Genomic DNA, 11,196 nt, shown 5'->3' on the forward strand with positions numbered 1-11,196 from the left:
TAGGCCAAAAAAAATACGCGTCACTTATAATGAGACGGAGGGAGTTCAAGTATGATGCATAACATATTTCTCTACAAAATAAAATAGATTGAAAAGGGGTGATACCATACCTCTAACAAGTGATTAATTTGATCATCACCAAAACCTCTGGAAATAAGTGTGTCCAAAAAATCACAGTGCTTCAATTCCGAGACTCTCCTCTCCCTAACAATAGGCTCCCATATTCCCCACGTCCTCTTCGAACATTCCATATATATCCTTCGCAAACCCCGAGGATCGAACACCCTCAAAAACGGGTACAAATCCGACAAATCCTTAGCATCGAACGCTTCACCGATCCCTTTCAAAACATCCGCCATCGGATTCTCCCCAAACCCAACCACCAAATCTCTCAAAAAATAAACATTGCTAAACATATTAACCATCGTCGCCCAAACCATCTCCCCCACATTCACCACACCTCACTTCAGCCTCATCTCCGCCACCAGCTCCGCCGCCTTCTCCTCCCTCGCGCGGCCATTCCGATCCAGCGCCGCAGCCGCAAAGAGCTCTGCGCGGCAAAGTGCGCGGAGGCTCTTCCAGTGGCGGCTGGTGGAGTTGGCCCAGAACGACATGGTGTCGATCTGGGCCGGCGTTCTTGGCACGGCGTGGGGGACGAACCGCCCCGAGAGATGGCGGTCGTTGGCCTTGAGGATTTCGGCGGCGGCGGCCGGGGAGGATCCGACGATGAGGTGTTGTGTTCCGAGCTTGATGTGCATGATAGGGCCGTGGGTTTGGGCGAGATTTGCTAAGGAGATGTGAAGAGGTTTGTGGGTGAGGAGATGATTGATGTTGCTTATGATTGGCCATGGATTTGGGCCTGGTGGGAGTGGTGGAGCAGCTTCAGATTTTTTGAGTAAGAAGAAGAGAGCGATGGCGATCAATAGGGTAATTGTCAAAAGATTAATGCCATTGCCTTCTAAATTCAAGAAATATTCATCCATATCCATGTTTAATTGCGACTGTGAGATTAATATTTCTCACTTCTCTCACTATCTTAAATACAATTCAGTGTGTGTTTCGGTTGTTGAATTGGAAAGGATTGGAGAGATGTCAACCTATATCTTTGATATATTTACAAACATAGGGGGACAAAACTTGAACTGGGTCGTGTTTGGTATGATGAAATTAAGACTAATGCGTGTGATTATACACCAATCTCAAAGATAAGGAATCTGAAGATTTAACCTGTCGTTTGGTATATTTACAAAAATATGGAAACAAAACTTGAACTGGGTCGTGTTTGGTATAATGAAAATAAGACGATTGTGTGTAACACCTTTTTTGTCGGTAAGGCTAACGAGCTACACCACCCTTAACTACTCCTCTAGTTTCCATTTAAATATCTCATATTTGTTCGGTGCAAATTTTGAGTTATTTTTAGAGGTCTCCACGGTTCAAACCCTCTCTAAAAAATTCAAAAATGAATTTCACCGATGTCATTGCGGAAGCGGAGTGCGAAGAACAAGAATACTATGAACAATATCGTGCTGTCTATGAAGCCTATGTCACCGCCAATACCCCCGCCCCTCCACTTCGACCAACTAGATCAATTCACTGCTACATCCCTCGTGACCGGGAGGGAGCCAACAAAAGGCTCGTTGCCGACTATTTGTTCGATCAGCCGCGGTTTTCAGAAGATTACTTTCGGCGCCGTTTTTGCATGTCAAAACGGTTGTTTATGCGTATTATCAACAAATTTCCGCCCGTGTTGAATACTTTCAATCACTTAGAGACGCAACCGGTCGGAAAAGTCTCTCGGCGTTACAGAAGTGTACTTGTGCCATCCGACAACTTGCTAATGGGCAAACGGATGACCTCTTCAACGAGTATTTGCATGTGGGTGAGTCAACTGGAATCTTATTCCTCAAAAATTTTTGCGACATCGTTCGTTCTGCTTTCGGTGAGGAATTCCTTTGGGCACCCACCACCGAAGATTGTCAAAAACAGTCAACGGTTTTTCCGGTATGCTTGGCAGCATTGACTGCATGCATTGGAAGTGGAAGAATTTCCCGACTGCTTGGAGGGGGCAATACTTAAGCGGCCATAATGGCAGCGGCCCAACGCTTATCCTTGAAGCGGTCGCCGACTACCACCTATGGATTTGGCATGCATATTTCGGTGTTGTCGGATCCAACAACGACTTGAACGTGACCTATTCTTCACCACTCTTCAATGATGTTTTGAATGGTGTAGCACCAGCGATCGACTTCACCGTCAACGGAAATGCATACCACATGGTTTACTATCTCGCCGATGGTATCTACCCAAGGTGGTCGACTTTCGTGAAGTTGTTCAGCAATCCGGAAGATCCGAGACGGATTCTTTTTGTGCAGCGTCAAGAGTCTGCTCGAAAAGATGTCGAAAGAGCTTTTGAGGTCCTTCAAGCCCGATTCAACATTGTGAAGGCCCCGTCTCGGTTGTGGTACGTTAAGAATATCACCGACATCATGTACACGTGTATTATCTTGCACAACATGATTATAGCTGACGAAGGACCGAGGACGGCTAACTTTTAAGACGAGGATGAAGCCGGAAGCTTAACCGCGAGGTCTCCCCCACGCCGAGGTGTGCATACGTGATGCACTATTTTTTAGCACTATTAATACCTGCAAGTATACATAATAGAAATAGTGTAGCCAAAGGTCAGTACCGGATATCGAACACAGGGAAGGCAAACACAAACTGTCTATCTTCTACTAAGACTCAATTACTATATGGAGAACCGAGAGAATTTTTGAAAACTTTTGAAAACAGAAAACAATTAAAAGCAAATAACAACTAGATACAAATAAACACACAGATAAACGATAGAGATAAGGGAATTCCAGGGATTATATTTCTTAAAACTCGGGCCCGATCAAAGTGTGACAAAATTTATGGGACCGAGGGAGTAATTTTTAACCTTATAATTAGTAAATTATATGTATAATATTAGTAAATTTCATTTCAAACTGATGTTTTCATTCTAAACATATATAATCTTCAATTATTTTGACATCGACCCTATCATTATATGTATCTTTAATTTTTATTGTTCATTTCCAAATTATTTATCTTTCATTGATTGCAGTTTGGATCCCGCAGTACTAAAATCTTGCGCCTGCGGCGGCTTGTATAGTATCCTATTTTTCGTACTTGTTTGATCTTCTAGATTGTATTCGGCATGTGCATTTTGCTTATTATAAAAAGATGGGGATAGTTTATACATAACACATCATTTCCTAAAACATTATTATAATTGTAACATCTCGGAATTTAGAACCCTAGTTTTAGAGCCCTAAAATTTATTTTTGATGACATAGAAGATGTGAATTATTTGATAAGTGAATTTATTGCATGAGTCTCTTTGACCGGGAAGTTTGAAAAGTCAAATTTGTTGACTATGTGATGTGGCATGTGATTTATTAAATTATGAGGTGAATTAATTGTTTAAAGGTGAGGGAGAATATTAGAGAAAATTTCCATAAATACTAGCCATCTAATTTTTATGATTTTCGACACCCCCCTTATTTAATAGTGATTTTCGAAAATCACTATGTTGGGAAGGAAATAATATTTTGCTTATTTTATTGGTTCCTTATTTGATTTCCTTCCATATCTAGAATTTAAATATTCTACCAAATCTTTCCATATTTCAAGAGATCCTTGCCATACCTTATTTTAGTTAATATTAAAAAATCCATGCCTTATTTACAAGGCCATTACACGCCTATTTCTATGCCAATGGGGAGGATTTTTATTTTTATTTTGTTCCGTGATATTTTATTCTACTCCGTAAAATATACCAAAACAAAGTCTTGGCTAATTAAGTAGCCTAAATTTTCGAAAATTAGGGGATTTGCCCTAGAGTCTATTTTTGTTAACTCTTCTCCCCCACTCCACAATATTATTTTATTTAATTGTGGAGAATAAAATCTTACCAAATATTCTATCTTAATTACCTACAGATCTTGTTGAGCACTACAAATAAGAGGACTCCTAAACCCTAGCCCCCATATTTTCGCCCCCCTCCCTCCTCCACTCTCTCTAATTTTTCTTCTCCTATTCTCAAATACTTTGTCATCCTTTGGAGAAGAATTGAAGTTCAATCCAAGAATTTTGAAGAAACAAGGCTAATACTAAATTTCAACCGTTCATTTTTCTCATAAGGTATCCTCATATTTAATCCTCTTCTTTCTACTTGATTCCTCTTCTTTCTAACCGATGAATCGGTCTTCTTGAACCCTCATGCATCTTATTTGAGTGAACGTGGGATAAAAAGGGATATGTAAATATGTATGCATGTGGGTGGGTGTGCGTGTGTGTGCGTGTACGCGTGTGTGTGTGCGTGCGTGTACGTGTGTGTGTGTGTGTTGTGTATGTTGGCAAAATACTCTTGTATGACACATGTTGATGATAGATCTAGAGGTAGAATACTAATGAAATTTTATGATAAGCATGACTTGCATTTTGTTGAATGATAGCGTTAAGATAAATCGATGGGAAAAAGGGAAAGTAGTGAGACATGCATAAGTTAGGAGTTTGTGTTGAATCTAATTTGTGATACGTGCCTATGTGACTAAAAGGTGAAACCTCGGTTGCGAAGCCGGATAACAGAAAAGCGAAACTACTTGAAATTTAAGAAGTCGAGGTGAGCTTTACTCTTAAAACTCTCTTTTTTTTGTCAAAAATATTGATTGGTGTTATAAGGGTGGTTTAACTGTTATGCCATGCCTATGTTCGTTTTATTTTTGATATTGTGTGTCTGATGCCTAGTTTGTGAGTTCGCTCCATTGGGCTATAGGGCTATGGATGTGATTATACGAATTCAGGTCTGAGTATGGGCCGCAAACCCTATCAGGCTGTGTACACAATGGGATCGGGAGCCGTCCTTGCTAGTCGGCCGGTCTCGTGGGCGTAAAGTGTGGCCACACTTTCGTCGCACCATGGAAATATTGTAATTGTGATTGTGGAAATTTATGAGAAAATGGGGAGTTATTTTGACTGGCCAGTCTATGGAAAAATATATTTTGTGATACTCGTGATATTCTTTATAACTGCTTAAAACTCGAGTTCACTTGGTAAGGGTGGCATAACTTATAAAAATTTTTGGCAACGAGTTCACTGAGTATTTCAAAATACTCAGCCCTGCATGTGTTTTCCTTATGTGCAGGTTGAACGATGACGAGCGGTGGCGGGTGTTGAGCTTGTTAACTAATTAAGATGGATAATTTGAACTTCAAGTGTAGTTGTGTCTTCATACATAGCTGCTCTTTTTCTCTTGGTCGTCTTCCGCTGAGTTTTTGATACACCTTAGTGTTGTTATGGATACTTTGCACTTATTCCTTTGGCTTTTGAGGCCTTAGGCTTTTCTTGAAGATTTTATCTTGGAAACCATGTCATACTCTTGAGATTATGCTCGTTATTTATGATACCTTCCTATTTCGTATTTAAGCTTCTAGGTTAAGTTGTTGTTTTATTTCTCTGATGTTTTTCTTTAAATGCTTTGGTCAAAACTCTTTAAATGAAACCCTAGCCTATGTTTACTTCTTTAGAGTCCGTTTGAGTAGCAGCCGCCGCATTTATTGTACTCTGGGAGGGCGGGTTGTTACAATAATGCTTTAGACCTTTTAAGTGTTATGCGTGCATGGGAAAATTTCCTTATATGTTTCATATTGATGTATACTAATCCAGAAAATGGAAAGTCATGATGGTTAATAGTGAAAAAAACTGAGATTATGTCTTGAGTAGTATCTTTATCCGAAATTAAGAAATTACATGATAACTCAAAGAAAAATTATGAATCATTGAGCATTAATTAATTTTAGTCGCCAATCAAATTTGAAAACAGTTGCTTCAAGAAACTGATTCCTCTACTATTCGCTTAGCCTATAATTTCTTTTGCATTGTGTATCATTATGGATTAAGAAAGAAAGTGGCTCAACTTCAATATTAATCAAGACTACACAGATGATAATGTCGAGGTCCAAGACATTTTTTTGAATGCGTAAATAAACAAAAAGTTTAAAGACATTGTCACGATGATCTTGATCCGAGACCTTGGGGGCATTAATCACTCTACTATTAGGTCAGCACACCCAGGTTAAAAAACATTTGTAAGCATCTCAATGGGTGGTATAGCTGACTCCTAAATATTTAGTTAAGGATGAGCGAGTCCCATTCCAATCGATTACAGAACTGCTGTTTCAAAATTGATTTGTTTACTTTTTAAAAATCAAGTTCAACATCGTAAAACTAGACGTCACGCTATATGATCGTGCTGTCCTAATTGTCACCAAATTGATCTCCCTACCTACGTCTGCATTATTGGTGAAAGTTTTTAATTTAAAAAGTGATCAGCAGTAAATCAAACATTAGAATATTTTTTTTTATTATTATCCATCCATAATTTGGTGTCAATCTAGATTCTAGGTGAGTAGATGGGGGCAATAGTGAAAATCCATGTAACTGAATATTTCTACCACACTTCTATTAAAATAAATAATTATGACATATATATAGATTAATTATTTAACTTCACCCTTTTATTTTTCTCAATTTCAATCCAGGCAAAACTAGAGACGTGGTGAAGGGTAATGTTACATATAAACATCCCACATTTATAGATACAGGACCTCGTGCATCTTACACTATATTAGTAGTAAAAGTAATACTGATATGCATATTTATTATATCAGAGGCATAAATTATTCCCAGTAAGTACGTGTCCACGCACGCACATTCTTTTATAAACGGAATATAATTTAATGACAATATTTTCTCATAGAAATGTGTTGATTCTACGTATTTATAGTCAAAGAGGTTATATTACTCAAGTTTTAATTTACTAACTCTGCTAACTACTCAACGACGTTTAATAAAAATGTCAATATGATGACATTAAAATATTCACAAAATATATTGAAATTGGGACATTTCTAACTCGAAACTTGCATCATTTTGCATCCTGATATAATTTTATTTATCATTGCATAATTATAATATTTATTTGAATAATTATACATCGTACACACATATAAATTGTATGTGTAGATGTACTTTAAATACTAAATAATTTATTTTAAGTGTGTGCATGTGTAATACCGTGAATGTGTGCATGGAATAATGTAATCTTAATTTCTTATATTTATCCTATTAGTTAATAAAATAATAGTATATAATTAGTAGTGCACGTGTGATGAGTATAGGAAAAGATTAGCCAAGTTATTATTATTAAATTTACACCGTTTTAGTCATATAGATTAAGTCGGCAGAAGAGAAACTTACCTTATATATGTGAGTGATTTTTCTGGTGGAGGATAGAAACAAAAGTTCTTAAAAAGAAGGCGAACGAGAGATATAACAAATGGGATGGAAATAGATTGAAGATCGAGGAGTAAATTAGTAGACTGGAATCTGGAGTTCAGTTTTTATCCAGATGTGTATAAATCACACTTTTAATTTTACATATTTTATGTGATTAATTACTTGGAGTGAATATTTGAATTATATGATATGAGACTAAATGGTTATATGTTATTTGATATTGATGGGGAAATATGATATGGATATGTGAGTGGTGTTTTTGATATGCTTTTATATGGCATTAGAAGTACTTGAATCATGAGATTAAAGAGGATATGTGACAATTTTGCCCAGGGTCTGATATCTATGGTAATTAAAATAGACCTACGGGTCATATACAATGATAATGGACCTACGGGTCAAAGAAAATATGCAAAAATGGACCTTCGTGGAAAGGTCAAATCAAAGAGGGGCCTTCTTGGAAAGTCAAAATGCAAAGAGGGACCTTCGTGGAAAGGTCAAATCAGGGACCTTCATGGAAAGGTCAAATAATTAAAAGGGACCTGCAGGTCATATACAATGGAGAACTCAGGCAGTTACCAGGCTTGACCAGTCACAGAATAATAAATTGAACAGAGTGGCATATGCATATGTATATGAAATTGTTTCTAATATTTGTTGGTTATGGTTATATATATTGATTAAAGAATACGTTTGATTTTGAGATGTGGAATTAAAGGTAAGGTTTATATACACTGAGTTGTGGCTCATATAAACCACTAATATTTTTCAGGAATAAGATATCAGTGAAATTTTTGGTTGACGTGGGTTATATGAACTGCATTTGTTATCAGGTTCGGTGGCTGACACGTTTTGGCATCTCCTCCTCATCATTTTTGCATGTAAATAAGTGTATAGTATATAGAGTGGTGAGTGGGTCCCACTATAGCTCAGAATATTTTGAAATATGTACTTGATAAATGTTGGTTTTTGAAATCATATAATATGTGTATTTTATTTATTTGACGTGTGGATTATTTATTTTAAATTTTGAATTTATTTACTATGAGTAGTTCCGTTAGATAGAGTTGGGTGTGACAGAAATGGCAATAAAATTATGTGTTGATATTTTAATGTTGATCGTATTAAAAATTTTAATACAATGCGTTGATAAATTAGCAGAGTTAGTAAGTTAAAAAAGTTAGCAATTAATATCAATACCTAACTTATTGATATTTTAACAACATAGCCTATTGCTTGCTAAAAAACAATCCTAAAATCCAATTCTTTGTTAATAATTTATGACAAGTCACGTAATTATATTCTGTTATCACAAACTGAACCTTGAGACATTTTTGTTAATAATTTGAATATAGAATTATAATTATGTATAGTTCACAATAATTTTATTAAAAAACATAAAGAAATAAAAACTCTCTTCTATTCCGAAGATGTTCAACTTTACTTCTTACCGGTACTCCCTCCGTCCCATTGAAGATGACCCACTTTCCTTTTTGGTTTGTCCCAATTAAGATGACTCATTACTTAAAATGGAAACATTTTTATCTCTACTTTATTCTCTCTCTCTTACTTTACTTTCTCCTTTTCACACACAAAATATAACTACATAAAATCATGTGCCGCCCAAGAAAGGGGTCATCTTCCTTGGGACGGAGGGAGTACTTTTTAGCATGTTCAAACATGATGTCACATTTAATTTGAAAATAAATTAATCATCATTAATACATTTAGTTATATTATAGAAGTATCTATTTATGGATAGTTCAATCAGGAGTAAATTTTTAATTTCTCTCTACCTAACTTTTAATTTTATGCATAATAAGGATAAAGAACATGTACAAGCAAAGAATCCAATAGTGACAAAAGCCATAAATTCTCCTTAGTAAATATGAAAGGTCCAACCTTTTTTTCCTTTACACTTTGCGTTATCCCAAATATTGATATAATGTTAATGCAACGTTTATAATGTGCATACACTAGTGACATGCATTATTTCAATCAAATTAACAATAAATCCTACCAAACAAAAATACAAAACAACAAAAAAGGAAAAGAAAACAAAAACCAATACCAAAAAAATACCCAACAACAATCCAACCAAGACATATTCTCCTTTCCCTAACCACCCCACCCCCCTTCTTTATATTTATATATACATGAAATAAATCCTACCAAGCATCATTAACATATTCTTCCTGAAATTTCCACGAAAACCTCCCTCTATTCTAGCTAGAAACACAGATGTATTAAATATTTTTGGTGGGATTTTCATTAGGCCTTGGGGAATTTGTATGTACGCATAACTTAAGACACCATGTTGTTGTTGCTCTGACATTTTGTGGGTCAGAATTTGGTTCCATTCTTCCTACATAGGTATGTTCTTAGCTTAGCAGACAAGCACTTCCAAATTTCTTGTTACACAACAAATAACTTTTTTCCCAAATGTTTCTTCACACATTTGAGTACCATATAAATCAAGGTGTCACATTCACCACCATAAGCAAAGACTCCATTTTGAGAATGAAATCCAACAAAGGCTCCTCTCCCACCGCCGCCAACACCGAGGTTGTTGGAGGGTGGGAAGTCAGGCCAGGAGGGATGCTTGTGCAGAAGAGGAACTCAGACTGTAATCACATTGTTCCAAACATTAAAGTTAGAGTGAAATATGGCTCAGTTTACCATGAAGTTGTGATCAGCTCTCAAGCCAGTTTTGGTGAAGACTGCTTTTTTGTGATGATTTTGATTTATTCTTGATTGTATATTTATTTAATTTTGTTTATTTTGATGCAGGTGAACTGAAAAAGTTAGTGGCAGGTGTAACAGGGGTGCACACACAAGATCAGAAGCTGATTTACAAGGAAAAAGAGAGGGATTCAAAATGGTTTCTTGATAGTGCTGGCGTGAGAGATGGATCAAAGATTGTGTTGGTTGAAGATGAAGTTAGCCGAGAGAGACGGCGCCTTGAATCTCGAAAGAATGCTAAACTGGACAAGGCATCAAAGGAAATTGCAGATATCAAATTTGAGGTTGATACCCTCTCAAAAAAGGTATTCACCAAAGCTATTTTGTTTACTTGAATAATACTAGTAGTTTTGTTCATGATTTGTGATTGGTTGTTAATTTGGTAGGTGGCAGCAATTGAATTGGAAATTAATGGAGGCAAGAAAGTTGTGGAGACAGTTTTTTTGAGCTTGATTGAATTGTTAATGACACAGCTCATAAAGTTGGATGCAATTGATGCTGATGGAGATGTAAAGCTCCATAGAAGAATGCAGGTACAAATTATTTTACTGATAAAAAGTAATATTAATTTAATTCCTCAGAGTTGATTTAATGAACTGAATGAATTAATGAAGGTGAAAAGGGTGCAGAAGTATATAGAAACTCTTGATATGCTGAAGGTGAGGAATTCTAGCCTAGAAAAATTGCAGCAACACCGGCAGATTTATAAGGGATCGATGTCGAAAACTTTCCAAAAACAGCAAGAAATGAAGAAGATTAATGGGAATTTCAATTATGGTCAAGTGGTAGTTACAACAAAATGGGAGACATTTTGATGGATCCAAAGCAGGTTTAAGTCCAAGAAAGTTGCTGTGCTGAAAAAAAAAATCCATATTATTTGATTTTTATTGGTATCATGCACATATGCTTGCTTGTTTTATCTTGAAAATATTAATATATATGGGTGGATGGTCTTGGGAAATATGACTGTTTTCAAATTCTTTTCTGAACTCAGATTTTGGTGGTTGTGTGAAGTGAGTATCTTCTTCCAATTTGTATATAAAAATTGGTAAAGTGGAGGTTTAAGGGCTTTCTTATATAATGTTCTCATCAAGAATTGCTACTAAA

General features: G+C 36.2%; 2 protein-coding genes across 3 annotated transcripts; one reads left to right on the forward strand and one right to left on the reverse strand.

Annotated features, from left to right (window-relative positions):
• Window positions 1–461: 461 nt before the first annotated feature.
• LOC125189941 (corytuberine synthase-like) lies at window positions 462–989 on the reverse strand. The gene has a single exon (XM_048087157.2). The coding sequence runs from the start codon at window positions 987–989 to the stop codon at window positions 462–464; it is 528 nt and encodes a 175-aa protein (XP_047943114.2).
• Window positions 990–9,529: 8,540 nt separating this feature from the next.
• LOC125187463 (BAG family molecular chaperone regulator 1-like) lies at window positions 9,530–11,196 on the forward strand. Of its 2 annotated transcripts, XM_048084061.2 has the most exons (5): window positions 9,530–9,720; window positions 9,827–10,060; window positions 10,138–10,394; window positions 10,476–10,622; window positions 10,704–11,196. In XM_048084061.2, exons 2-5 carry the CDS (start codon window positions 9,868–9,870, stop codon window positions 10,902–10,904), a joined length of 798 nt encoding a protein of 265 aa, XP_047940018.1. In that variant the 5' UTR covers window positions 9,530–9,720; window positions 9,827–9,867; the 3' UTR covers window positions 10,905–11,196. The 2 variants fall into 2 exon arrangements, with proteins under 2 accessions (XP_047940018.1, XP_047940016.1); XM_048084059.2 differs by having other exon boundaries at window positions 9,530–10,060.

Source organism: Salvia hispanica, chromosome 5 (assembly GCF_029641045.1).
Source record: "Salvia hispanica isolate PSC_SH4W2 chromosome 5, Shi_PSC_v1, whole genome shotgun sequence".
NCBI classification, from domain to species: domain Eukaryota; kingdom Viridiplantae; phylum Streptophyta; class Magnoliopsida; order Lamiales; family Lamiaceae; genus Salvia; species Salvia hispanica.

Excerpts from the sequence above, each read along its gene's own strand:
- LOC125189941 (XM_048087157.2), bottom strand. The coding sequence starts at position 989 with ATGGATATGGATGAATATTTCTTGAATTTAGAAGGCAATGGCATTAAT.
- LOC125187463 (XM_048084059.2), top strand. The coding sequence starts at position 9,790 with ATGTTTCTTCACACATTTGAGTACCATATAAATCAAGGTGTCACATTC. Across the intron at positions 10,061-10,137 it reads CAGCTCTCAAGCCAGTTTTG|GTGAACTGAAAAAGTTAGTG; the intron begins GTGAAGACTGCT and ends ATTTTGATGCAG. Across the intron at positions 10,623-10,703 it reads AGCTCCATAGAAGAATGCAG|GTGAAAAGGGTGCAGAAGTA; the intron begins GTACAAATTATT and ends GAATTAATGAAG.